Genomic DNA, 26828 nt, shown 5'->3' on the forward strand with positions numbered 1-26828 from the left:
GGTGTCTCGCAGTGCCTTTGATTTCCTCATGGACCATTGATCGGGCCCTCCCGCCCGCACCTCAGGCGAGGCCCCGAGGCGGCAGCGCCTACGGCCTACGCCTCCCGTGACACCCCGGGCCAGGGCCCGCCCGTCGCGGCGGTGACGCGCGGGGCCGCGCCTGGCGGGTGACGGTGCGTGGGTAACATGGCGGCCCCGGCGGAGCTGCGGTGAAGGTGAGAGGCGGGGCGGGGCTCCGGGGGGCGCCTCCTGTCAGGGGCCGATTCCCGCCCGCTGCCGCGGCAGCGCTGAGGAGGGGCTGGTGGCGGCCGCCCTGGGGGAGCGGAGCCGGGCCGCTCAGGGCTGTGCTCCTCGCCCCCTGCCGCAGGGACGGGCTGGGCTCCGCGTCGCTGGAAGAGCTGCGGGACCGAGTCCGGCCAGGGCGAGGGGAAGGCGGGAGAGCTGCGCTCGTTCGTGTTCCACAAGGGCTGGAGCTGACCATGCCTGGCTTGTGAGACGGGACCCTCATCCTGAAAGTAAGCGGGGCCACGGGAGGAGCGGTCCCGGGTGGGCTGGGGCCTCTCTGCTGGAAAGGAGAAGGAAAGGTGACTTCGTTTCCAATATTTGAATAATTGCTAATTGTGGGAAATGGAAAAAATCCTTTGTTAAAAGAAGACGGTTGTCCTTAAAATGTGTATATGTCTAGTTCTTGGCAGGTGTCTACCCCTTGAATGTTGGACACTTGCATAGCTGTCAGTTGTGGGTGAGTTACCTTTATTTTCTGGATTTTTTTTCCCTATAGCGCAATGTCCCTATTGTTTAGTCGTTCCAAGTCAATAGTTGCAGTGAAGAAGGATAAAAGACACATGGCTGAGGTAAATGCTTCTCCGCTTAAACATTTTGTCACTGCAAAGAAGAAAATCAATGGTATTTTTGAACAGTTGGCTGCATACATCAATGAGAGCTCCTCATTCCTGGAAGGTAAGCTGAACTCTTCAAATACAAGCCTGTAGTGGTCTTTTGCCCACACCTGATTTCCCCAAGCACTGACCAAAAACCCTTATTTGGTTAAATAGTTCTACTAGACCTGTTACTGTTTTTATTTATAAAGGCCTATCTCTTTATATGTCAATATTCATATGAAGGACAAAAAAATATTTTACTGACTGTGGGTGAAGTATTCAGGGTTCATATTTTAAACCTGACATAAGTAGTTCATACCTGTTATGAAACTGAGCTAGATAGCGAGCTACTTTTTTGTTGTTGTTGTTTGGGAGGACTGTTTGTTTTGTTTTGTTTTGTTTTAATGAACTTTGCAAGGCTCATTTGGTTTTCTGCCTATAATCTTTACAGTGTTCTAGCCTAGACATGTCATTGCTAGTGATGTGGAACTTATGCCAGTAGCTGGCATTACCAGCTTCACATGCAGAAGATTTTTTAAGAGTGCTGGAGTGTTTGAAGTGTTGGATGCCTTCTGTTTAAGGCAGTCCTAAGGATAAGAATGGTTATTAGATACGTAAAAGAGACCAGCCGATGCAAAATTGCCTCAGGGTGTAATTGTATGTTTTAAGATTACCCATGTGGTCTTTGGGACACATTAATATTTGGTTGTGTGTGTTACATTATGAGGAGATGTTTCATCCTGTACTTAGATGACTTCTGGAATTCAGAGGCGTGATATATTTTGATTTTAGAAACACACAAGAATGTAGAGCTTGATCCTGTCACCACAGAAGAGCAAGTACTGGAAGTCAAAGGCTATCTGTCGAAAGTCAGTGGCATTAGTGAAGTGCTGGCAAGGAGACACATGAAAGTGGCTTTTTTTGGAAGGTGAGTCACGTGCTTATGTTGCCTACGCTCCCTACTTGGTAATGCAATTTGCATCGTTAGGATTGAAGCCAGTAAAAAATATTTATAGAAGCACTAGCGCTTCTGCATGCAACGTGTAGCAGATGTCCCTGGTGCTAGTACTTTGTGAATTGGACACCAATATTGTGGAACATAGTCTATTTGGAAGAATTTTTAAAATAAAAAATGGGAAAGTTTTTCTGTAAGTTGCCTGTGGCACCTAAATTGTTACTTCTGGAACCGCTTTGGTTTAGAAAGCTTGGTTTTTTGTTACATCAAAATGAGTATACCTGAATCTTAGAAGCCCAGCTATACCATCCTGTAATCTCGCTTCAGGACAAGCAATGGAAAAAGCACAGTGATAAATGCTATGCTGTGGGACAAAGTCCTTCCTTCAGGAATTGGACACACCACTAATTGTTTCCTGCGTGTAGAAGGGACAGATGGACATGAAGCTTTCCTGCTTACTGAAGGCTCAGAGGAAAAGAAGAATGTTAAGGTACAATTCCCTTAAGCATAAGATAAAGGAGAAGAGCGCTGTCCCTATTTTAAAAAGTGCCAGAAAAGGGAAAGAACGAGAAAATTAAAGCACTATGAATAATTTTTCACAGTTAAGGATTTTAATTATTAAAGGAGCAGAGATTAAGAGCAGGATTTTTATAGATGTAGGAAGGGAGGAATGAAGGAAGCTGTAAGACAGGGCTTGTACATTTTATGTGAAAGTTGATATGCTGTAATTGTGAATGATAACAGGGAGCTGAAATGATTCATGAAGTTCTGAGCTCTGTACAACAGACTAAGGTTACAGCCTTCCTGATAGTTCCTCAGCCTTTCTTGACAGGAAACTTTCTCATAAACTCTTATTAGATGGTTATTTTTTTGACTGGGGAGACTCAAACAAGTTTTATGTGGGAAAAAATCCCAGGGAGAAAAAGGATACAAAGGTGGGTTTTATTGTTTTATCTTAAATTGTGAACAACCTTGAGGGAAGATAATTGTGTTAAAAAGTATTAGCATACAGATTTTTTTTTTCTGTTTTGAGTAGACAGTGAATCAGCTGGCTCATGCTCTTCATCAAGATGAGCTTCTGAATGCTGGCAGTCTAGTCAGCGTGATGTGGCCCAATTCCAAATGTCCTCTCTTAAAGGATGACCTGGTGCTCATGGACAGGTGAGAATGTCTTTCTTTCCTCTTTATCACAGATTTATTACATAGATGTATTCAAATATAAATTTAGCAAACGTCGACGGAAGTGACCCTGTTCTACCCTGTGACAGTGACCAAAGTCTTTTCCTGTAATTAACAGCCGCAATTTCTCTTGATTAGTCTGCATCACCTCTGGACACTGTAGCTCAGACATGGGAAATGAATGCCCTGAATAGCTGGAACACATTTCTTATTAACTTTTTAAATTATATGTTTAGTGTTTCTACAGCATAGTAACGTCTCTTCTCTTTTTACTGCTAGCCCTGGCATTGATGTAACCACAGAGCTGGACAGCTGGATTGACAAGTTCTGTCTAGATGCTGATGTATTTGTCCTGGTGGCAAATTCAGAATCAACGTTGATGCAAACCGTATGTTCAAGTCCACTTGCTAGTTTTAAGTGAATTTGTCTAAAAGTTTAAACGCTTTGACATATTAATTTAAGAGGTTTTGTTCCTTTCTGCATAGGAGAAACAATTCTTTCACAAGGTGAATGAACGTCTGTCTCGACCCAATATATTTATTTTAAATAACCGCTGGGATGCATCTGCCTCTGAACCAGAATACATGGAAGAGGTTTGTGGTGTATTTAAACTCCTCCGATTTGCATGGACATTATAGGATCCGCAGGTTTTTTTTTTTTTGCCATAGTGTGGAGACTAGGGGGAGTATAGCATAGCAGTCTGAGCAAGACTCTTGAGATTCGTAAGAAGGAAATAAAAAACATTCGCTGGGGCATTTTGAAGTTAGATGACCTGGATAACTTCTGGAGGATTTTTAAACAGCAAGGGTTGTTATTATTAATACTGTTTTACGTTGGTAGCTTAGACCAGCAGAGGGCATCTGTGTACCTAATCTAACTTTTGAGAAGGAGTATAAAGTGGATTTAACTGCATGTAGAGTTTTTCCTGTTTATCCCTCAGGTGCGTCGACAACACATGGAGCGGTGTACCAGTTTCCTGGTAGATGAGCTGGGTGTGGTGGATCGAGCACAGGCAGGGGATCGAATTTTCTTTGTGTCTGCGAAAGAAGTGCTGAATGCCAGGATTCAAAGGGCTCAAGGGATGCCGGAAGGAGGTAAAGATAACTAACAGAGACTTTCAATTTTCTTATAGAGAAGAAATATAGAATTCCTTGTCCCAAAACAAGACAAAACTGGGGTGGGTCAGATTATTAAGAGAGCTGCCAAAAGCGAAGAGATAACTTAGTAACTCTTCTGCATTGGCTCCAAGGTAAAGCTGGAGTATTTACTGATGTCAAACATCTTACTGCTTTCTCAAAATGTAAGTGGTTGTTTTGTACTTTCCTTCTCTCAGGTGGAGCATTGGCAGATGGGTTTCAAGTGAGAATGTTTGAGTTTCAGAACTTTGAGAGAAGATTTGAGGTGAGCATTACGTGTCCTAACCTTCTCTTTAGGCTTTTCTCCTGAAAGGCTGGGGACTAGAGTTTATAAACATGTGTGACCACATTTTGGAACTAGATTATACAAGAAGGAGAAAGGGTGTTAGTCTGTTTCTGCCTGGCTGCTAATCTTGGCTTTTACGTGCAGGAATGTATCTCCCAGTCAGCAGTAAAGACAAAATTTGAGCAGCATACAGTGAGAGCAAAGCAGATCGCCGAAGATGTTCGTCTCATCATGGATTCTGTGCATATCGCTGCCCAGGAACAGCGGTGAGGAGATGCTGATATTTGATACATGACTGGAGCTTGCGTTCTGGGAGAAATTTAAGGGAATGTGAGCATTTAAAATACAAAGCAGGATACGGAGGGTTTGGGAGCAGGAAGGATGTGAACTAGTAGTCTTGCTTCTAGTGAATTGTGAAAGTACTGGGAGAGGAATATCTTTTTTGTTCTGTATGCCATGTATATCTAATGTGTTATAGATACTGGCATGCTTTGTTCTTGGGCAGGAGAATGTCTTTTGTCTCTGGGATTCCAAAGGTATATGCAGATGAGAAATGCACTTACCTGGCTTTTTGATGTGTCCTTCTTGCCGTCAGAGTTTACTGTCTGGAAATGCGAGAGGAACGACAGGAACGTTTAGGTTTTATTGACAAACAGCTGGAGCTCCTTACCCAAGACTACAAGCGGAAAATAAAACAGATCACAGAAGAAGTGGAGAGGCAGGTAAGGAGTGACTGCTGAAGAGAAAAGATTGTCTGAACCAGCCACCAGCATGGTGGTGGAAATGCTCAGTGCTGACAAAGGTTTGAAATAATAGGGATGTGAGAGTTACAGGTGGGAAGATAAAGAATACTTTCAGAAGAAGGGGATTTTTTTGTTTGTTGTTTTGCTTTTTTTTTTTCCTAGAGATAATAAAAGGAAAATCATAATACTTGGGGAAAGCTTTCAAACAGACTCATATAAGATGCTTTAAACAAACAGATTAATGTTTGAATTATTATTGCTACTACATTTTGCCATTGAATGCTTCATAAAATGATATAATGTTTCAGACAAGTTTCCATATTTTAGTCTTGAATAACAAGGTCAATTTTTTTACCGTCAATAATAACATGCCATTTTAACTCAATTATGAATATATAGAAAAAGCCTATCCATTTTTCCCACATCCTATTTTGACTTTTTTTTTTTGTCTGAATTGTTACACAGAGCATAGGTTATGTATTTCTAAGTGTCTTCTTTGTTTGCAAGTCATTGGTATTGCATTTGGCGGTTGGCAAACGATGGCAACATGGTGCTGCAAAATCATAGTGTCCAGTGTTTAAGAGTGCTTTTTTGGAAATGCATGCTTCAGCGGTGGTTTTCAGAATCTCCTTGGGGCACAACGTATAGTAACCATCCCATATGGCTGTTTCTGCAGGTATCAAATGCAATGGCAGAAGAAATCAGACGGCTTTCCGTGTTGGTAGATGAATACCAAGCAGATTTCCATCCATCTCAAGTAGTTCTTAAAGTTTACAAGAATGTAAGTGGTGGTTGGCTTAAGCAACCTGTAAGAAGCAGGCCTTTTTTTTCACTCATCAGGCTCTGAGTCAGTACTTACGCCAGCTCTTTGAGATGCTTAACATTCTTCCAACTGGGACGAACTGGGCTTCTCATATTATGGAATTTTTTTCACATTTCTGTTCACATTTCTTTTGCACTTGGACAGCTTCTGTTTCTTTAAAAAGAAAAAAAAAAAAGTTTAAAGAAGGAAATCTTTTAGTGTGTTTTTTTTCTTAAGCTAACCTCAGTGATAAATGGACACACGTATGATGTATTGCATTGTATACATCAAACAGAACCTTCCCTAGTCTGCAGAGTATGTGAGATTTTGTAGATTGTTTTTTCTTCTCCTTCACTGAAGAAAGGGAAAAAAAAAACTAATGCTAGAAGACTGGGCAGACAGAATGCATGCTCCTCTTTTGGGAGTTTTGTTGGTTTTTTTTTTTTTTTTTTTTTTTTTTTAACTGGGAAGCTCTAGCACCTCTAACTTGCATCTTACCTATGTTTATTTAATCTCAATAACCTTTGTAACCCTTTTTTCTTTGTCAGGAGTTACATAAACACATTGAGGAAGGTCTGGGCCGTAACATGTCAGATCGTTGCTCCAATGCAATCACAGCTTCTCTGCAGACAATGCAGCAAGAAATGATAGGTCAGTTCTGCAGGAAATGTTTCCCTTTCTTTTTCCTCTAACTGTTATACACAATAATCAGGTAGATGTTCTGGTTTTCTTTTTACTCTGATGGCTGATGTGCAGCAGCATTGTCTTAGTTTCCATTGTGATTAGTAACACTTATATTTAGAGGACTAGGTATTCCTGCTTTTCCCACCGTGTGCTTGAACTTGTTCTGTGCTTTAGTAATTAATATAATCAATCAGCTTAATCCATTGTGACTGAGAGAGCAACACTTTGGGAACTGGCCTTCAGATTCTGTTTTCCAAGCTATTGCTAAACTGTAAACTACAGTTACTTGTAAGGATTTGGGAGCATCCATGGAAAGACTTCTGAGATGATCTAAGGAACTAAGAATTGCATAATATTTTGTGATGTGGCTCTTGCTTCGCAATTCGCTTGGCTTCAGGAAATTTAAATACTAACAAAAATAACTGCAGAGAATTGAATAACCAATAAGCACTCTGATTATGGAATGCAAGTCCTTTTAATTAGTGTGAACTCTATCACCCATTTATTGAATGTGTCTATATTCTGTTGTTGCAGATGGCTTAAAACCTCTTCTCCCAGTCTCTTTGCGAGGCCAGATAGACATGTTAATTCCTCGACAGTGCTTCACGCTCAGCTACGATCTGAACTGTGATAAACTTTGTGCTGACTTCCAAGAAGATATAGAATTCCATTTCTCTCTTGGATGGACAATGCTGGTGAACAGGTTTTTGGGACCAAAGAATGGTCGTCGGGCCTTGATGGGCTATAATGACCAGGTGAGATATCTTGTTGAGTGCTCAGAGCTAGGTGTGATATTCATAACTCCAGTGGTTGTTGCTGCCTTTTTGGTGGGAAGGGCAGTCTTGCATTCTTTTTTCCTGTACTTTGTTTTTATTTTTTTGTTTTTGTTTTTGTCCTTGCTTTTCAAATTAGGTTCAGCGCCCTTTGACACCAGCGAATCCTAGCCTGCCTCCTTTGCCTCAGGGTTCTATGACCCAGGAAGAGCTCATGGTGTCAATGGTCACTGGACTGGCCTCGTTAACTTCCCGAACTTCCATGGGGATCATCGTGGTTGGTGGCGTGGTGGGTTGACAGTCTGAGAAGCATTTATATAAATAACCTTGGCACTGACTTGAAAAGTACTTGCACTGCTGAGTCTTGTAGATATTTCCAATTCACAGATAATGAAATACTTTATCTTCCATTTGAGTGCAAATATTGTGCTTATTTGCATATTGGTTATGTTGGGAGTCATAGTTGTTGTGAAGATAAAAAGCTTTCCAAGTATGTTATAAAAACATTAAATAGTCTTTGATATTTCTGTGAGAATAAAGGAAAAATTAGTATTCGTCCCATTGACAGAGGGACAGGGGAACAGGGGTTAAAGGTGGGGGGGTGGAGGGGGAATGTTTTGAATCCCAAATCTCCCAAAACTTCAGAGGAATAAGAGATCTAACTCAAGTTGCATGATAACTCCAGTTGCTGTAGCAGAAAGAATTGGAGTTTCTCCAATGTTGATTCCTTGCCTACATGCTGTTTCAGAGTGTCTAGGGGTGAACAATTTCTTGAAAATGGTTTCCTAAAGTTGCCTTTTTCTTCAGAAGCAAGGATTCTGTGAAATGGGCAAAGATCGTTTGCACATGTAATTGTAACTTAAATGTCCTGGAAAAGTTAACCCATTGGTGGTATTATGTTGTAGACAGGACATCAGTAGTAAGCTATCTAACCAATGAAACTACTTGCAAGTCAGGGTTGTCTCTGGAGGTTTCTGGCTTATTTTCATGTCCCTAAAATACAAGTGCAGTGTTCCACACACCATTGTTAGGAGGCAGCGTCATTCCTAGGTGATGATTGTGTCATTTACTTTTCCCTGTGCTTATTTTAGGTCTGGAAGGCTGTGGGTTGGAGACTGATTGCTCTCTCTTTTGGCCTTTATGGGCTTCTTTATGTATATGAGCGTCTCACCTGGACTACAAAAGCGAAGGAGAGAGCTTTCAAACGGCAGTTTGTGGAGTATGCTGGAGAGAAATTACAGCTCATTGTCAGCTATACAGGATCTAATTGCAGCCACCAAGTCCAACAGTGAGTTGCCCGTATTCACCTAACTAAATTCTGTTGCATTTTTGTTGTTTTGTTTGTTTTTTTGTAGGGTGATATTCCTTGTTAAAGCAAGATGGGTCTGCATATTTAACTCAATTTAAAAACGTATGACGTGTTTTAAAAGAATATCATGGGGTAGGGTGAGGTTTTTTTGAATAACCTGGTATATTATGTGGGTGCTATATTAACCCTTAGTCTTAATGTACTTCAGTCTCTCAAATGTTAGAGATCTGATGGCAGTAACATATTCTTGTGCAGAAGTGGAAAGATGTTTTCATCTGAGTCAGTGTCATCACTGTCCATCAGAGGGACTTACTCCTTGAGTTCAGTGCTTGATCTTAATTCTCACTGTCCAACTATTCCTGTTTCTTAGGGAGCTTGCTGGAACATTTGCTCATTTATGTCAGCAAGTGGATGTCACACGGGAGAATCTTGAGCAGGAAATTTCTGCTCTGAATAAAAAAATTGAAGTTTTGGATTCACTGCAGAGCAAAGCAAAACTGCTCAGGTGAGATTTTCTTATTACATGTGTGCAAACATCTGCATACAGTTGATTTTCCCATGATTGTCCCAAGATGTTTGGATTAGGATGTGTCTCTGAGCTCAGTCCTTCTTCTGTCACAGCTTTTGATGTGCAGACATCAACATCTTTCCATAACAAGTTGGGTTCCCTTTTAGTATTATATTTAAAAAAAATTGCTGCAATATATTGTTTTGATACCTCTGCCAGACATTTCAATATTCTGCAGCCTCTAAATAGAAAGGAGAGTTACTTAAATTCTTTGGTGAGAGAGGATGTTCTTGAGGTATTGGTGAGCAGTGCTTTTTTTTTTTGCCTGATAGAGGAAGGAAGGATGCTAAGCCCAGGTACTGTCAACAGTCATTTAAATCTTCTATCTCATAAAAAACACCTTTTTCTTCTTTCTTTTGGTTTGTATGGAATTAAAATTCCTTTTTGTTTACCAAACCATACAGCCCTCTACTTCTACAAACTCTTCCAGGTTATGAAAATCATGTAAAAAGTCTCTCCCTCACCCTTGTACACAATTGGGTCTGATGTCTGTCTTCACCCTGCAAAAGCTGTTGGGAAGAATTTTTCAAACATACCTTACCTACACAAATAATAAGATCAGTTTGAAGTTGTGACCAAGATCTCACTATGAACCTCAAAACCGCTGGCTAGTGTTCCTGACCTGAAGGAGACGAGCAATGCTAGCAGCATTTTGGAATGGACCTCCTTGGCACTCCTCTCCACACCTTGCTGTTGACTAATCTTAGTCGTGCTTTTTTCAGATTGGCTTGAGAAGAACTACTTTACTTACCTAATAGAGATTTTTTGTCTTCACAGGAATAAAGCGGGTTGGCTTGACAGTGAACTTAACATGTTCACACATCAGTACTTGCAGCAAAGCAGATAGTGTGGGAAGAAGAGGAAAAACAACACCCTTTCTTCCCTTCAGTGCTCTTTCAGTTACTGCAGAGAACGTGGTGGGTGATGGAATCCCTAAAGGGAGTGAGCAGAAGTCTATCGCTATGTTTCCAGTTGCTGTGTGAACAGTAGGATTCTGCATCCTTGTTTTTGTGTCCCACCTCTAAACACTAGCTGTTTATAACTCTCTTTTCCTGCTTGGGAGACCAGGCTACTTCAGAAGCAATGTGTGCTTCATACATTTCCAGGGGGCTTTTAAAATCAAAATAAGGTACGGTAACAGTCAAGTTTAAAAGCAAATGTTTATCAGGTTAAATGTTATTCTAACACATCTTTCTTTATGGAGTCATTCGTTTTACTACACGAAGACAGAGCTTTTGACTTCAAAGCCCCAAGTTTATGTATGTGACAAGCAGCTGTTTTTTCTAAACAGTGATCTCATGCACACAAGTAATAGCAATTTCACAGTACTTTTATAGCCCGTGGAAGCCTATCTCCTAGGTAAACCTTCCGTTATTGTAGAACATGGCAAAGAACCGCTGCACTGTTTCTCTTCATAGAAAGGTTTATTGCTGTCAGCATGTTTAAACCTGTGAACAAAACCTAGTTCTCTTCCAAAGCAAGACAGACCAAGATTTTGCTTTGGTACGTTTATTGTCTTTGGAGTTAATTTCTTCCTCTTCAAAGCTATTTAATAATGCAGTCTGACCCATTTCACATCATAGGTAAATAGTTTGCAAAGACATAGCTAGCTCCTAGGAAGGAGTTAGTGTTGATAATTTGGCATCTTGTTGAGGAAGAAAGTGAGGAATGAAAAAATGAGCCACTTAACAGAATGTAAATAACTGCTTTATGAGATAAGTTGATGAATGTGGGGGTTTTCTGGCATTGCACAGCTGTGTTTCTGGAAGCAGGCCTTTGGAATTCCATTACCATTATTTGGCCACGAGGACAGCATGGGGATTACAAGCTGTAAGAGATTATGCTTCATGTAGAGTTCCCATAGGATGTTACAGTCCATGCAGTAATATGATTCGTTGTTTCTCTTCTGTTAAAAGTCTGAAGGTGGGAGACCTGTCCTTCCTATTTAATGCCAGGGTAAGAATGGGTTAAGTTTTTTAAGACATTTTTTATTTGCAAACAGATCAAATTGATTATTGAGTTTTGCCCTGAAGCAAATTAATTTTGAGTATAAGATTTGAGAATTGTAAGGACTTGATTCTCTTTGTGTTGAAATTGGTAGAGGAGACATTCCCACTGATTTCACTAGTACCAGGATCAGGCTCCTGTGTTGCAAAGCTTCTTTTTGACTTGGTGGATCTGTATTTTACCATGTATTGGGTATGACCTGTATGTTCCCCACAAAACATCCCTCAGGAATCCAGAATCAGATCCTGTAATTAATTCTGAGGTTAGGGTCAACCAAAATCCGTTCAGTATCAATCATTAGAGAATATGGATCATCTGTGAGCAGGTCACAGCTGAATTCAGAACTACTAAGGTGTTGTTGTTGTTGTTGTTGTATTGAGAGTAAGACTTCTCACTTGAAAATGGTATCAGCTAGCCTTAGGACTTCTCATTTGTGCTCAGGTGTGAATGTATGTGCCTGTGACAAGTTCACCACTTCGTGTGATGTTCCAGAGGAGAAGCTGCCTGATACTTGAGGGAGAAAAAATAGCAGAGTGTCAGTAAGTACTTCAGGCTGTTTAAAGATTTGCAGTAAGACTCGAAGTATCTTGGTTATGTAGGAGCTGGCAGTGAGACACTTGTTAGGTCCCTGGAATGCAGGAGGCAAACAAACCTTTCACTTCCTGGGGGCAGCTTTGAATGCAACCCAAACTGAAAAGCTGTTTTCATCAGAGGGCTCCTTATTGGCCTTGTTCAGTTTCCTCGGGCAGCTGCCAGTACACAAATATGGCTTGGATCAGAACTGAGAATGGGGAAGAGAGAAATTTGAGTCCTTGCCTTTGGAAATGTGTTCTCTAGGCTTGAGGTGACGTATGCCAGGGTAAGTGGAATCGTTCACTGTTATTCTGCTGTAGGTATTATGTGAATAAATTCAGATCTTTAGTCTCCCAAGCTATGATGTACGCATTTATAATAGGCAATGTGCAATGCTTTCGAGTTAAAATATTAAGCACATCTCTGATACAACAGGAAATTGTCTTTTCGAGGTAGAGGGAGATGATGTACTACTCAGCAGCTCTAGACTACCTGAAGTGCTGATCTCGCCTTTGAAGACATGCTGCTAGTATCTCTACAGCAGGCCTTTAGAGGAAATCTGATAAGTGATCTGATCTTCAAAGTCAGGGTCAGATTTGTAAACGGAAAGAGATTGTTGGGTTCTTAGAATCTGGTGTGCTGCCCATGTGTGCGTTTCTGACACTGTTCGGATTTTGGTGATGTAGGCATTCTCACTGTAGGGGTGAAACCTAACCTATAGAACAGGGGAAAAAACCACTTGAATTTTTTAAGAAGCAAAACTGCTAACAGGGGAGGGAAGTATTTTTTAAGTATGTGCATAACCCTTGACACTAGAAGTTGAGTGATCGAGAATCAAACTTTTAACAGAAAGACCTATGAGTTAGTTTCCTCTTAAAAAATACAGCTGTACTTCTTTAATTCAGGTTGGTGGATGAAAGAACACTATTAGCGAGGAGATTATCTTCTGCTTGTCATAAGGAATGATAAACTAATCTTTAGAAGAAGTAATTCCAAAAGTACTCTTCCCCCAAGCTCTTATTAAAGAATGTCAGCTAAATGCACTTTATCTTATTGCTGCTACTTATCTTCTGATTGTGTTATGTTGATGGAGCTCTTGGAAAATACTCTTACCAGTGAGTTTTCTCTTTGCTGTATTTAAGGTGATAAATTTGCATGAATTATTCCTGTATCAATGCTGTAAGCAATGGAAACCAAAATAAAAATGAATTGGAAAAATATTTCTTCTGCTGTGTTCCGCATAACTTGATGCAAAGTCTTCAAGTGTAAGTATGATACGTTCGGATGATGACGTGCTGTGTTGTAGTAAATTGTGTGTTTGATAGCAGCTTTTATCTGTATTCTTACTGTGAGAAGTTAGAAAGGAGAGCGATGGTACTGAAAGAGCTGACAGAAAGCTTGTGAGATTCCTAAGTTGTATGAAAGTGTCGAAACTGAATCTCAAGTTCTTGAGAATATCGTAGGATGTAATGGCCAGCAACTACTGCATTAATAGAGTGAAAGGGCTGTGCGGAGTGAGTATTCTCAGCTCCTAGCTTATGCTAGGACTGAAAAAGCCACTTCCCGTGCTAGGCTTTGCCTCCTAGCTTCCCTGGGACTTGGGGTAGTTGGGCTGCCCAGGCACTGAGCTCGTGAATCCGAGAGGAGCAGGGCTGGGGGCCGCCTCCCCCTGTCCCGGGGCCGCTCTGTGCAGCAGCCCCGGGGTAGGACGAGGCTCCCCGTGCCCAGGGAGCTCCCTCTGGGCCCTCTCCGGCGCGGCGGGGCCGGGGCGGGGCCGAGCTCCCCGCGCATGCCGGGAGCGGCGGCGCGGGCCCGGCCCCGTGTGGTGGCTGCGGGAAGGGCCGGGCCGGGACTGCCCGGGGGAAGCCCGGTGGCGGCTGGAGCCGGGCCCGGGGATCCCCCGGCCGCGGGATCGCCCCGAGAGGCGGCACAGGTGGGCCCCGAAAGGCGGAGCTGGGGGGGGCAGCGGGAGGGCCCCCGAGGCGGGCGTGCTGTGCAGGGAGAGGTTACCGGCCCTTCGGCTGCCCGCCTCGCCTCTCTGAGGCGGGAGGGGAATTTTGTAACGCCCGGGGCTGTCTCCCCCGCTCCTGGTGGGTATGGGAGAGCCGAGCCTGCTCAGGAGCTGGCCTGGGAAGCTCTGCAGAGGTGTTGGACATCTCCAAGATGCGGCTGCTTAGTTCCTGAGGGAACTGTTTGTGTTTTACCTAGCCAAACTGAGCTCCCTTTCGCAAAGGAATCTCGCTCAGGCAGTTTCATAAGCTCGAACCCTTGGGGTAGAGCATAAAAAGCTAACAAGAGCTTCTTGTGGATTATGCTAAGAGTGGATCTCGTCTGGTAAAACCCGCCCAGAAAGTCCCTTGACTAATGTTAATTTCTGAGTATTCGATTTCTGGTGAGCAATGATGAGAGGGTGCCATTAGCTTTGTCCTGTGAATGCGGTGAGAACTGTGTTGTTTAAACGTGCTCAAATAAATTTAGTGCCTCGAGACTGATATTTCTATTTTATGTCCAGTTGTGCACCTTTCTTGTAACTAAGAGATGTGTTGTGGGTGGGTTTGGTTGGTAGCACTGCTCTTCGCTCCTCCCAGTGCCATTGTACAGTATATGTGTTTGATTCCTTACGTCCAGTTGCCAAGGTAGCAGATGCAAAAAACAAATCAGATGAGCTTTCAGAGAAGGACTTAGGGATCTTTTGGTCATAGAGAAGGTCATAGAGAAGCACATGGTTCTAATTTAGAACTTAATCAATTATGTTAGACAAAGACCCTGTCTCTTTTTTTTTTTTTTTTTTAAGTAAAACACTTTCTGCAAATTTAGAGGACTTTATGATGTTGTAAGCATCTTGAACAGCATGACAGAACAACCAAAATAAGTTCTGTTTGTTTTGTTTTAAAGTCGTTTTTTTACCTCTCTTCTAGTAAAAAGGCAATAACCCTTAGTGATTAGTGTGTGGGACTGGGATTGTCAGAGCCCTAGTACTGAGTCATCACTGAGCCTTTTGAAGTCTTCCTGCCTGGGGAGTGTGGAAAACACTTGATTTAATATTTCTTTTGGCTGTAGTAAATAAATTCATATTTGTATTCATACGGTGAAGTTGTTGTGATACTAACTGCACATTCATATGAATTTTGACGCTTAAGAAGAAGATGAAAGCAGAATTATATACGGTTGTCCTAAATATCAGCCTCTGAATCAGATGTCTCTCATTTGGCTTTTTGAAGTGACTTTTTCATGTTTACTGTTTCCCCTATAAGAATTTCCTGTCTCTATTCAGTCAGCTACTAGTTTCTGGGTAGAAAATACTTGACATTACACACAAGGGTCGGAGAGGTATGCAGTGATGCTTGTTCTTAGCGTAAAGAGTTTTGAGACTTATCTTTGAACATCGGCTAATTTCTCAGGAGCAAACTCCTAGTATTCCAACACCTGTAAGTGATTTTTGTGAAAAGCCTTCTGAAAGCACAATTATCTGTTGATTTTTTTTTTCCTGTGCCTGATTCTTTGCTTAATGCTTCCATTCATGCGGTTCACCCTTCTCTGGCTTTACAGGAAAACACATCCATAGGATGGAGTTAGAGCACCTGAGTAGGCTGCGTCAGGCCAACAAGGACCTTCTACAAAAGCTAAGAATGAAGCAGGAAGAGATCAGAAAAAGTCTTCCCAGCAAGCCACTTATTCCAGCATCTCTTCCTAATGTAGCAACTACGAAAAGATCTGTCCCCTTGCCCAAGAGAGGGGTATGTGTTGGGTCTGTGCTAAAAGTGCTGGGAAGCAAATGGGCCTCGTATGGTAGGCAGTAGCTCTGCTTATAGAGCAGTGTGAACATGGAACAGCTGGTGGAACATGGAATATAGAGCTTGTTAGAAAAGTAGCTAGACTTTCGGTTTTTGTTTATGCTGTCGTCTCAAATACGTTCTCATTGCAAAGGCTTCAAACATCAGCTGCTGCCTAATAAATGTAGGTTTCTTAATGTAAGATAAGAAGGATCATCATGGAACATAAACCTTTGGTTTCTTCTAAGCATGAAGGCTGAAAGTTTAGCAGCTTCTCAGCTCAGGAAGAAGCTGCATTTAGCTGTAAGCCAGCTGTAAGCGATCCCTTTCTTACCTTCTTCAAACACTTGGTAGAGGTCCCATGAATGATATTAAGACTGTTTTCCCCTCGAGAAAAGGCATGAGCAGACTGGATTGAGAAATTGATTTTTCTCGTCGAGTACACTGTCCTCATAAAAAGTGTTTGTAATCTGATGCCATGTGATGTCCTTACAGAAGGAAAATCAAGTTGATGCTGTGTCTACTCAACATGATCCTGCAACGTTGGTCTCTGTGGAACCCAGAGCTTATGCAGCCAGAGCAGCCCTTTGTTCCTCACTCAAACGCAGCAGAAATGACAGAGGGGTGCAGCAACAAATGAAGGTGCAGGAATTAGTAGGTTTGGATTCCAGCTCTTCTGATAAAGAGAAGAATGTTATGCCTGCGTCTGCAATCATTGCATGTGGTAGAGAAACCTGCAGAGTGGATAGGTATGGCCAGGATCAAGAAAGTGCAGAGAACGAAACTTTCCTTCTGGGACATGGAGAGAACAAAAACCAGTCCACTCTTCCACATGGTCTCAATGAGAAAAAACAACCTAAGGCTCACTTGGACCTATCACTGAACAAAAAACAAAGTGAAGAGACCAGCAATGAGCCCATAACCCCTAAATCAATCCTGCTGACATCTCAATCCAAAGAGTGGAAGGTAAATGGTGAAACCAATGCCTTGCTCCTTTTCTTAAGTCAGTAGAAGGATGCAGGGAAGGGTCAGGAGAATACTGCTTACTCTGAGCAAATTACTGGTAGAGCTATAGATCCAGCCGTAAACTAAGCCACAGCTGTCTAATGTAAATACCTGCCAGTTACCTCCCAAGCTGTGCCTTTGAATGTCCTGCTAGATGTGTAAGAGGTCTTTATGAATTGTTTTTCTTCCCAGAAGGAAGTTGCTCATGTGACTTTTCAGTCTGAGCCTGAAGAATACGCCTTGCCTATGAGTAGCTGGTCCGTGTGTCCATTCCTGGGCTATGACTGGATTGCAGGTAAGTCTTAAACCTGAAGCAAAGCACTTGGCGTGATGTGTAATATCAAGAGTTAAAACACAGGTTATCCTTCCGTTAAGTTCTGATGTGACAGAAGTACAGACGTGGAGCCCATGGAGCCAGTCTCAGCAGAGGAGCTGTAGTTTTGTCAGTAGCTGTTGCTGCACCAGGACAGAGGTGATCTGTGCTTCCATGTCATGGTGAAGTGGCAACGGTATGAGAATCCAGGCAGCAAATGGTAAAGCTCAGTGGGGTCAGAGGAGACAGCAAGTAACCAAAATGAATGAATGCAACAAGGAACCCAGATCACACCAGAAACCTCTGACTTGACATGATGGTGTGCTCTTCTCATTATCCACTTTGGTGCTCCAGACCTTTGGCTGACTTGATCATTTTGCTCGAGGCTTGCTTTGGTGCTTTCTCAAATTCAGTAAAGCCTTGAACTTTTTTCTTTGCTTCATATTTTCAGGGCTTCTAGATACAGACTCTTCAGTAGCACAAAAATCCGATCAATATTTTGCTGAGCTGCATGAGTTCCGACAGGCCAACAAAGAAGCATGTATCCATGAGCAGCACCTGGAGTAAGTGGGTACAAGGGGAAGGGCTGAAGCAGCTACGTGTCCCTTTAGAGTAATAAGTATGGTCTAACTGCAGTGGGAAATTGTAAGGGTGGCTCTGCGGGTCTCTACCTCCCAGTTAGGAATGTATGCTTGGAAAGGGTGGGGGCTGTTCAGAGGACCTACACCCCTGTGACTAACTGTTGTGTTTGTGTGTTTCTTTAGGCCCAAGGCTCTGGATTACATAATTCCTGAACAAGAACAAGATTTGATAACCAGTTCCCATAAGTGTAAGATCAGATTTCTCATAGGTGTAAGATCAGGTTTCTTCCTAATCCAATTTCTTTGAACAAACAACTAAGCATTCTTGTTGCTCTGACTAAGCCCCACATCATGTAAGACAGTGAAAAATGTGTTATTTTTCACTGTAATTTCTAATCCAGACTTGACTTCCTCCTCTGAAGAGACTTCTAGGCATCCTCTCTCAATCAGTGTCATCTTATTTTGTCAGGGCTTATTGTAATTGATTACAGTTCTATTTTTTGTTTGAGGGGGTTGAGTTTTGGTTTTGCTTTTTAGGAACTTATTTGGGGACAGGAAATGTAAAAGATATTTTAGGAAAAGCAGCTCTGTTTCTATAGAATGCACGTGTAGCACTGTGGTAGAAGACAGCTTTATATTGCAAGTGTTGAGGAACCTTGTGACAAACTAGAAATGCCATGATGGTTCATTGTTTTGCGTGGCAGGTGTTTACTGTTACCGATTAAACCAGCGCCTCTTCACTGTCCCTGTGGATTCAGAATCTGCCTGTCCCGTGTGTAAGATGCCACGTGCCCACCAGCCCCCAGAGACACTGGAAGAGCCAGCCTATGTCAGGTAGATGAACATCATTGCTTTGTAACATGCAGGACTCAAGGAGACAATGGGAAGAAAAAGCTGATCATGTGAGGGAGAAAAGAGCATCAAAATAGCTCCACAGAAGGATGCTGCTCTCAAGGCAGAGAAAAATCTCTTGCTTAAAAACTCCCTACAAATCTTTTCCACAAGCAGAAATAGTTACAAAGCTGGTCCAATATCTGAACGTAGGTGTTAAGTGTCTAATGCCTTAATCCAAAACTGCTTGCCTTCGTTTGTTTTTTGATTGACTCTGGATTTTGAGTGGAGAAAACATGCAGATTTCCTCTGCGTTGTGGAAGGTGTAGGCAATTACTTCCTGTGTGTGGTTGCAGGGTCAGCATTCCTAGGTCTACTCTTCTGCCTGCCTACAAATACAAAGCTCATCGCAGGAATAGCTTTGAACCAGCAGACAGTCTAGCGTTACCCTCGGTAAGTCACTGTCGTCTTTCTGGTACTGATTGCACAGCCCAGATTGAGCATTGCTGCTGTACAAGAAGGAAAGAATTTAGGACTCTCCCATCCCTCTCATAGTTTGTACTGAAATTTCTGAGCTGAATGGTTGCTGGACCGTGCGTGGTGGTGAGTGAAGTTCTGATCTGGGTTGCTGACGTACCAAGAAAAGTCATTTGCGCATGCTTCTGAGTTCATGCCTTCATGTGACTGGTATAAAGTATATGGCTTGTCTCCAAATGCTTTATGCTGAGGAAAAGAAAGTGCCATATGAAGCTGTCTGCTGCTGGGGCGTAATTCAGCTGATCGATTTCAGGCATCAAACTTTCAACTAGAAGAACCATACCTGAGAGCACCTGTCTCTGTTAAAAGACATTGAAGAGTCTAAAAGACAAGCTTCTGTGAAATATCCACATGGTGCAGAGATCAGGAATAACCGATAGCGGCGAGGTTGGATTTAAAACTGTTTTTGCAGAGTTGGTCCTGTATACCAGCCACTAGGCAATGCTGCAGGCAGTGTTACTAATCAGACCCAGCCCTGCCCTAGAGAGCTCCAGAGAATAAGTAGGAAGAAGCCTAGCTTGAGGTTTGAGGCACTGGATGAGTCAGTTGAGACAAGTTCAGAGGGGTCAGGTGTTTGAGTTCACAAAGCAGGAGACTGGTTTAGAAATAACTAGCCAGAGAAAGATGGAAGAGGGGATAGTTATGCAGTTTTGCATAGAAAAGATTTCTTCTCTTTACTTTTTAGTGATTTAAAACTCTTCAGAAATTAATTAGCCTGCCAGTGCCTTCCTGTGGAGTATTTATCTAGAAAGTACTGTCATATAACATTCCTCTCTCTTCTCACAGCATTGCCTGGTTGGCTGGGAAAACATCATCCCTTCCAGTAACTCCACACTCAGCAATTTGGATCTGCGAGCTTCACTGGAAGAGAAGCCTTCTCGCCATCCTCGCGTGGTAAGAATAGCTTTTAAACACTCCATGGAGATGTTGTGAATCGTACAGGTGGGGATTGCAATTCCATCTCTCTCAAGAGCATGATAATTATTGATGGCTGAGCAAAAGAAAATGTCTGGAAGAAAAAAAAAAAAAAAACAGAACTGGATAACAGCAGCACATAGGCAGAAGTCTGTTCAGCTCCCCGGTCTTCAGCAAAATGGGAACAGTCGCCGTGGCATTGTTTGATTAATGATGTCTTCGTTTGGATTCCAGAACTTGGTGTCCAGAGTGTCAGGAGGAACCAGAACTGACCAGCTTCTAAACCTGACCCGTTCAACACTCTTCAGATTTAGCAAGGCTTCTCAGCAGAGGGAGCAAACCAAACCTGGACACTACAGAGCAGCTCCAGATTTAAATAGTACTACCTCAACTGTGAACCACTGACTTGTTTGCCTTGGGGAGGGGGTGGAGGTGGGGAGTGGACAAATTAATTTGGTTAAAAATAAATCTTGAACAAGAGATTTTTTTCTAATTTTCATAGTCCCGTGTCTCTGTCAGCAACCAATACACATACCTCAATGTACCAACCCTCATAACCCTCATATATGTCTTTTCACTTTTCTTTTTGTGAATTTTGCAGCTACTTCTAAGCAGATGCATGAGCTTTCCTCCTTGGGGCTGCATAAAGAGTTGAGAACAGGAAAACTAGGAGAGGCATAGCAACAGATACGCATAGAGTTCACCTGCCGCCTCGATTAAGTGAACCAGAAATGTAAGTTTAGCTTTGAATGCAAGGGCAAGGAATTAGTCTATGAATGGCCAGGTTCAGTGGGATGCATACAAATATGCTTATTTCCAAACACTTGAAACATGACACACAATTTGCTAGTGCCTTAGACTTGAGTTACTCAACAATTTAGTTAAAACAAAAAAAATCCAGTCAATTTTCAGTTCAATGTCTCTAGCTGTAGGAGGGTGTATTACACCAGAGAAATAAACCTGAAAAATGACATTAAAATAAAAGATTTTATTACTCAGAAAGCCAGAAAATGCCTTAAGATGTTTTCAAATTATGCTTACCTCTGTTTTTGCAAGTTTTTTGGAGATCAGCCAAAAAACTTTGTGGAGTTTTAAAAACTATACCAGAACAAAGTGTATGATGTGATACGATTTTTTTGAACTTCATAAAATGATCTTACTTTCCTTATTTAAAAATGGTTAAATGGATGTCTTATTTTGTCTTCAGTAAGCCTCAAACAGAATTTCCTGCCTTAAGAATTCTGTAAGTTACTGTGAAATCTTTACTAGTAATTGCATTCAGAAGCTTTGGTTTAAATTTATTTCTGGGAGTTAACATGACAGAAGTTCTTGGGTTTACACCAATGACGTTTTTGGCTTCTTGCTATTCAGTGTTATTTACTTACATGTTCAATACTTAATTTAGAAATTAAATGTGCGATTAGACTTTTTTAAGCAAGGAAGGAATGTTGCAAGTTTATGAAAACAATGTGAGACTGTTGGAATGGAAAGTGAACAGCATGACTGATCATCTTAGCTTTGGGTTGTATGTGTAGGGCAAAATGAACAGAATTAGTCGCATTCTTTCCATTAAAAAAAATAATTTAAAAATAAATTGAAATGTGCTGTGAGTAGTTCGGGTGTGAATACATTAATGAATTATAATGTAGTAAGAAGGTTTCGTCCGGTGACTTTGTCCTGCAGTAAGTGCCCTCATTCCAAAATATTATACCCTTTCATGAAGGAGGGTGGCTGAGATTGCACCTGAGGGTGATTGTAAAGGAGTACATCTATTTGCAGGCTGAAAAATTATATTTATTTCATCCAGTGTTAAAGCAGCTTCTGTACTTGGATCATGGACTCTGCAGCAGCCTGAGCGGTGATGAAACCAGTGCTGGAATCTGCACTTCAAGGGGAGAATGGAGGGTGGGAGTAGTGTGCTTGGGATGCTGGGATTCTGGGCTAGGAAAACAGGAGGTTGAGAGGCCAGGGATTTCTGGAGAGAAGGCTAAGCAGAGGTGAGACTGTGGGGATATACAGTAGGAAGCCAGAGTGGTAGGAAGGGTGGTAGGAGGCAGAGGTTGTGAAATACCGGCAGTGTGGAGAGGGGGGCTGGATTGGGAAAGCAGGAATGTAAGATATGGGATGGGGGGAGACCTTTACAGATCTGCAGATCAATACGATATGGTAAGCAATAGAGTTCCCAATGGTGCACCAGTACTTCCAGGATTATGTCCTTACCCACAAAATAATGCAAATACTAAACTCTGTTGTGCAGGCACAGGGTTCTGGGATAGCTTGTCTCCCATTCCTAGAGGCAGTCGTGCTTCTGTGAGGCCTCTGGCCAAGATTTAAGGAGATTTGTCTTCATACACGTTGGTGAACAAGAAAAGGGGCAACCCCACATGTCTGAGGTGCACAGTAATTCACAAGAAGGAATTCTCTACCACAGTTGGTAAGGAAGGATCTGTAACTGATTTGAAGAGCTCAAATATGCCCAGAGAAAGGTAGCAAATCTATTCCTAAATGTCTCCTGCAACAGGCATAAAAGATCCATTAGGCAGAAGGCAGGGATCCTCCACTCAATCTGTGATAGCAGTGGAAGAATTTGCTTGGAGAATAATGTATGCATTTGGCAAAACTGGAAGCTCCTGTGTTGCTCACACTTCTACTAGAAGCTGGGATAGACACAGTGAGGCCATTCTTGTCTTGGTCTGGATTGTTTTTTTTCTTCATAGCACTTGGAACATGTTTGCTCAGTCTGTGCAGCGATATCTTCTGTTAACGGCTGGCTCCGGTGTGTGTTCCCTTTTATATTAGTTCTCCTTTGGCATGAGTGATAACCACCAGTTGCTTTGATGGTAAAGCTGGAAGTTCAGTTCCTCCTTCTGACTGTATGTAACCCTGATTCATAAGTTGGGAAATCCAGCTTTGCTTAATTAAATATGGCACAGTAAATAATACATCTGTTCCTTGTTTTAACAGAAAAGCGGAGTTCAGCCTTTAAAACGTAGCTCCATCTGTTTCTTGACAGCAGCATTAGACTGCCATCAGTGTTATTTTGTTTGTTTGCCTCCCCTTGGATTATTGTGAGATAGTTTTAGTGACGTTTCAGGATCAGGTGTTTCTTGCTGTCAGTACAAGAATTAATACTGAATCTTGAATGAGTGTAGTGCTGATTAATCATTCTGTGTAGTTATCAGCATGTCAAGGAATGACATCTCCAGATGTCTCCACAACCCCCAGGTGAAACATTTGCATGTGGCGTGAGCTTGCTTTTTGAGTGATTTGTAAACTTTGATTTTGGGTCTTTCATCTTTTTAGAACTTGTGTTTTCACAGCCCAGAACTTGTTCTCAGTGTGTGTCAAATCTGAAAACATAAGAGAAACTGTGCCCCTTCTTTTCTCTGTTAAAACCCTCGATTTCACAAATTTCCTGGGTAATGTCAGACCAAATGTAAGGACGTGGCTTTCCACTTTTGCTGGTGTATTGCAGTGGTTTGTGCAGAACAAAACCATGCTGCTAAGAAGAAGAAAATAAGAGCCCAGAATTTCAGTGCTTAGATGGTCGGTCTTTGAAACACTCTGGAAAAAAAGTGTGATCCTGAAAATCTTCCTATTCATTTTTTCTTTCACAAAAATTATTTAGTATTTCCCTAATTTCTTTCCTTTGCTTCAGCAGAGGAAAACTCTTTTTTGTTTCTGTTAATAGATAAACTTTATAACTCTCAGCTTTTACATGAGGAGAACCAGATTACCAAGAAAGGAACTGTTACCCTGAAAGTCTGTGATGGAACTGGGAACTAATCACTCCCACTCCTGTGGTTTAACCACATGGCTAGTCTTTCCCAAGCAATTTTATTTTCGATTTTGAATTAGGATAAATACAATTGGAAGCTTTGGTGCTTTTTCAGTTTCCCTGTTTTACTTCCTAGAGGTATACACAGAGTGCTTTTCAGTTGCAGCAATAACATTACAATTGCGTGAGTGAACAAATATAAAAACTTGCACAAATAGTATTTAACAAGGAGAAGTTGGGCCTTGTCTCCTCATTATTTTGTACTGAGTAACATTCTTTTCCTTTCTAGTAGTATAGATCCAGAGTTACTCTGTCAAATTCCCTAGAGTTTGTCTGGATTTGTATTTGTGTAAATGTGAGCAGAACTTCTTGCTTTCAGAAGGAAGAAAGATGCTCATAATATCAGTAATCTTCTGAAAGGGTGTATTTATTCCCAAAGTAAAAAATCAGTTGATATTGGGAGCACAGTAAGATCGTAAGTAATTTCCAGTAAATGGCAGAATAGTGTTTCATTCTGAAACAGCTAGTTTATTTGGGAGCTGTTCACTGACTTACAGATGAACTTCACAGGTTAAATGCTTTGCTGCAATAAATGAACCTGGCTACAGAAGACCTGCCTGTCAGTTCACACATGCAAAATATCTGAAAGTAGAACTTTAGTGAAATGACAGGGCTCCGCAAAAGCCTCTTTTACCTCTCACTTTGGTTCTGTCCTATGCTTGGATCTCTCGCTGTGTTAAGTACTTTACACTGAAGTTTTATTTAGCATCTTCTGCCAAAAGTTTACAGGCTGGAAATTGTTGAGTGCCTTAGTATGCTTGCTGTTTTGATTCTGTTCATGGTTGAGTAGCATCTTCCTAAAACAGTGAAAACTGGATCTGGTGGGTTTGTTTTAATGAACAAGGGAATCTTGAATAAAACACCTAGACTGGAGTACAAAGAGCACCATTAAAATGCTAAGTCTGGTGCTCAGAAGTTAAGAAATGCTATCAATAAAATTTCTTTGCACATATCCACTCATTCTAACACAGTTTTTGTTCACAGTATCCAATCAGTCCAAGCTTCCCTCATCAGTTGTCTTCCTACCTAGTGAGCTGGTCTCCTTCCTCTCCAGTCCCAGTTGTGAGTTTCTTGTAGTCTAACTTTTTTTCATCCCTTCAATTGATTCTGTCTGAAAGCAAAGGAGACAGTCTTCATCTTAGTTTCAGTTCCTGATCATATCCTTGTGAGGAGAAATTACTATAAAGTCCAGTTTTGCTTCCGAAACCCCAGGTGGGAATACAATGATAAGATGATGTTGTGCTACAGCCGACTTTGGGAGCAGTGAGAAGCTTAAGAATGCTTAGAGAAGGAATTTGTTACAGATCTCCCTACTGAAAATCAAATACGTTCACCAGCATGAGGTATAGGGGGTATTCTGAGGCTTTTGGCCGATCAGTTTTTGGCAGGCTTTCATGGCTTCTCAAAAGGTACATTCCTGATACAGGAGTTGCCTTGTAACAGGGGAAAGCAAAAATTCAAATTGAGGCAAATGTCTGCTTTGACCCCGTTCTGCTCTCACACTGCAGAATTTGACCAGCTAGTATGTAGCTGAAAAATGAGGTCTTGTACCAGATGAAGCTCAATACCAGACTCTTGAAGAATAACCATGCAATCAATATCAAGTAATGTAAGCCTTGAGTGTGCTTCTTTGACTATAACTGTAACTATTTCAAGTAGACTTTTTACGTGGGTTAAATTATTATGAAATAAAGGTGGGAATTTACTGCGGCCTGGCTACTTGTTATTAGCTTTGTGGGTAGACATTCTATGCATTTAGAAACTTGCTAACTAAAGGCAAGTACATGCTTATTTTCTTGCCTTTTACCAGTCCTTTCATGGAGCTGATGGCTTTATAGAAGCCTTCCTGCACTTTGTGTGAGATTTATAGAACTTCAGAGAAAGATCTCGATACGAGTTAAGACAGCTAAAGTCAAAAGCTGATGCTTGTGGATTTATTTGTATCAGTGCCATGGCTGGGGGTGTGGGAAGAGTGGCCCAAATCAACTGCTGGTGGGTGTCATTTTGGTTAACAGCATGATTACTCCAACAAACAAGCAGCAGAGAAGACTTTTGCATTAAATTAAAACAGTGCTAGGGAAGCATGAAGAAAGGACATGAAAGGTCTTTGAAAGGCTTCAGCATTCACGTGATAGTACCTGTCTGATCCTTATTACCTGCTGCTTTATTTAGAGCTGTAACAATCAAGTGGCTGTCCTGTCTGGATCATGGAAAATTCACCATTGAGCCTCTTCGTTTCTAGCAAGGTATGGGAGGAAGGGCGTAATTCAAATGATATTCAAATAATACCATCTCTGTCAAGAGCTTTCTCTGTGGAGAATGACAACATATAAACCTACTGCTAGCTTTCAGTAGCTGTAGTCAGAATTACTGAAAGTACAGACATGATGTGATCTTTTTTCTAAGGTTGTCTCTCTCTCTCAGCCAGCCTGTGGGCATAGTAATTCTGTGATATGGTTTTGGTTTCTTTCATGGAAGCCAAGTCTTTCCTGAGAGCACTGAGTTCTCTGTCAGCTCTTCTCATGTTTCAGTCTGACTCAAAATGCACTTTAGTTTTGAAGCTACTGTGCACCAGAAAAAAAAGATAGACATTTTACATAGATTCTTTTTTCTTATATTAGTTATTTTATCTCTCTGTATAAAGTAGTAGAATTAGTTGAGAGGACAAAAATGGGGTTATAAGTTTTTGTGACCACATCAACTTTATATAAATGACATTTGTAAAAGACATTTGATTGAAAAGTAAGCCATGTTACCATTATTCAGATGATCTGTGTGACACATTTTTAGCTGCTTATTTTTTTGTTTCAATCAAAGTTCCGAATGAGTCAACTGAATCAAAAAGTAAATGCCCAGGTTGCCCAGAGAAGCTGTGGATGCCCCATGCATCCCTGAAGTGCTCGAGGCCAGATTGGATGGGGCTTTGGGCATCCTGGTCTAGTGGGAGGTGTCCCTGCCCATGGCAGGGGATTGGAACCAGGTGGTCTTTAAGATCCCTTCCGACCCAAACCATTTTACGATTCTATGAATAAACTTACAGATGTATGATATTTTGCAGGTAAACACTGAGTCCAAATCTGTGTTAGCAGAAATGCAGAAAATTTGACATTTTAAGCATAACGATACTTAGTGACGTTGT

General features: G+C 41.6%; 2 protein-coding genes across 4 annotated transcripts; both read left to right on the forward strand.

The window, feature by feature from the left end:
- The first annotated feature begins 70 nt into the window (after nucleotides 1–70).
- On the forward strand, nucleotides 71–13114 carry MFN2 (mitofusin 2). Of its 2 annotated transcripts, XM_035557399.2 has the most exons (19): nucleotides 71–215; nucleotides 368–515; nucleotides 782–960; nucleotides 1674–1809; nucleotides 2164–2326; nucleotides 2873–2997; nucleotides 3295–3403; nucleotides 3501–3608; nucleotides 3956–4109; nucleotides 4349–4416; nucleotides 4582–4703; nucleotides 5033–5159; nucleotides 5857–5961; nucleotides 6531–6633; nucleotides 7201–7421; nucleotides 7579–7728; nucleotides 8531–8727; nucleotides 9119–9253; nucleotides 10094–13114. In XM_035557399.2, the coding sequence occupies exons 3-19, from the start codon at nucleotides 786–788 to the stop codon at nucleotides 10161–10163; spliced, it is 2268 nt and encodes a 755-aa protein (XP_035413292.1). In that variant the 5' UTR covers nucleotides 71–215; nucleotides 368–515; nucleotides 782–785; the 3' UTR covers nucleotides 10164–13114. The 2 variants fall into 2 exon arrangements, with proteins under 2 accessions (XP_035413292.1, XP_035413294.1); XM_035557401.2 differs by having other exon boundaries at nucleotides 368–960.
- Nucleotides 13044–21342, forward strand: MIIP (migration and invasion inhibitory protein). 2 transcript variants are annotated; one of them, XM_050714846.1, is made up of 10 exons: nucleotides 13044–13161; nucleotides 15446–15633; nucleotides 16165–16635; nucleotides 16867–16969; nucleotides 17439–17550; nucleotides 17752–17816; nucleotides 18273–18402; nucleotides 18756–18852; nucleotides 19723–19830; nucleotides 20086–21342. In XM_050714846.1, the coding sequence occupies exons 2-10, from the start codon at nucleotides 15463–15465 to the stop codon at nucleotides 20254–20256; spliced, it is 1428 nt and encodes a 475-aa protein (XP_050570803.1). In that variant the 5' UTR covers nucleotides 13044–13161; nucleotides 15446–15462; the 3' UTR covers nucleotides 20257–21342. The 2 variants fall into 2 exon arrangements, with proteins under 2 accessions (XP_050570803.1, XP_035413296.2); XM_035557403.2 differs by lacking the exon at nucleotides 13044–13161 and adding an exon at nucleotides 13696–13829.
- Nucleotides 21343–26828: the final 5486 nt, after the last annotated feature.

This window comes from Cygnus atratus, chromosome 21, assembly GCF_013377495.2.
Source record: "Cygnus atratus isolate AKBS03 ecotype Queensland, Australia chromosome 21, CAtr_DNAZoo_HiC_assembly, whole genome shotgun sequence".
Taxonomy (NCBI): domain Eukaryota; kingdom Metazoa; phylum Chordata; class Aves; order Anseriformes; family Anatidae; genus Cygnus; species Cygnus atratus.

Coding starts and splice junctions, on each gene's coding strand:
- MFN2 (XM_035557401.2), top strand. CDS start 786: ATGTCCCTATTGTTTAGTCGTTCCAAGTCAATAGTTGCAGTGAAGAAG. Junction 961..1,673: donor GAGCTCCTCATTCCTGGAAG/GTAAGCTGAACT, acceptor TTTTGATTTTAG/AAACACACAAGAATGTAGAG. Junction 9,254..10,093: donor AGCAAAGCAAAACTGCTCAG/GTGAGATTTTCT, acceptor TTGTCTTCACAG/GAATAAAGCGGGTTGGCTTG.
- MIIP (XM_050714846.1), top strand. CDS start 15,463: ATGGAGTTAGAGCACCTGAGTAGGCTGCGTCAGGCCAACAAGGACCTT. Junction 16,636..16,866: donor CTCAATCCAAAGAGTGGAAG/GTAAATGGTGAA, acceptor TTTTCTTCCCAG/AAGGAAGTTGCTCATGTGAC. Junction 19,831..20,085: donor CTTCTCGCCATCCTCGCGTG/GTAAGAATAGCT, acceptor TTTGGATTCCAG/AACTTGGTGTCCAGAGTGTC.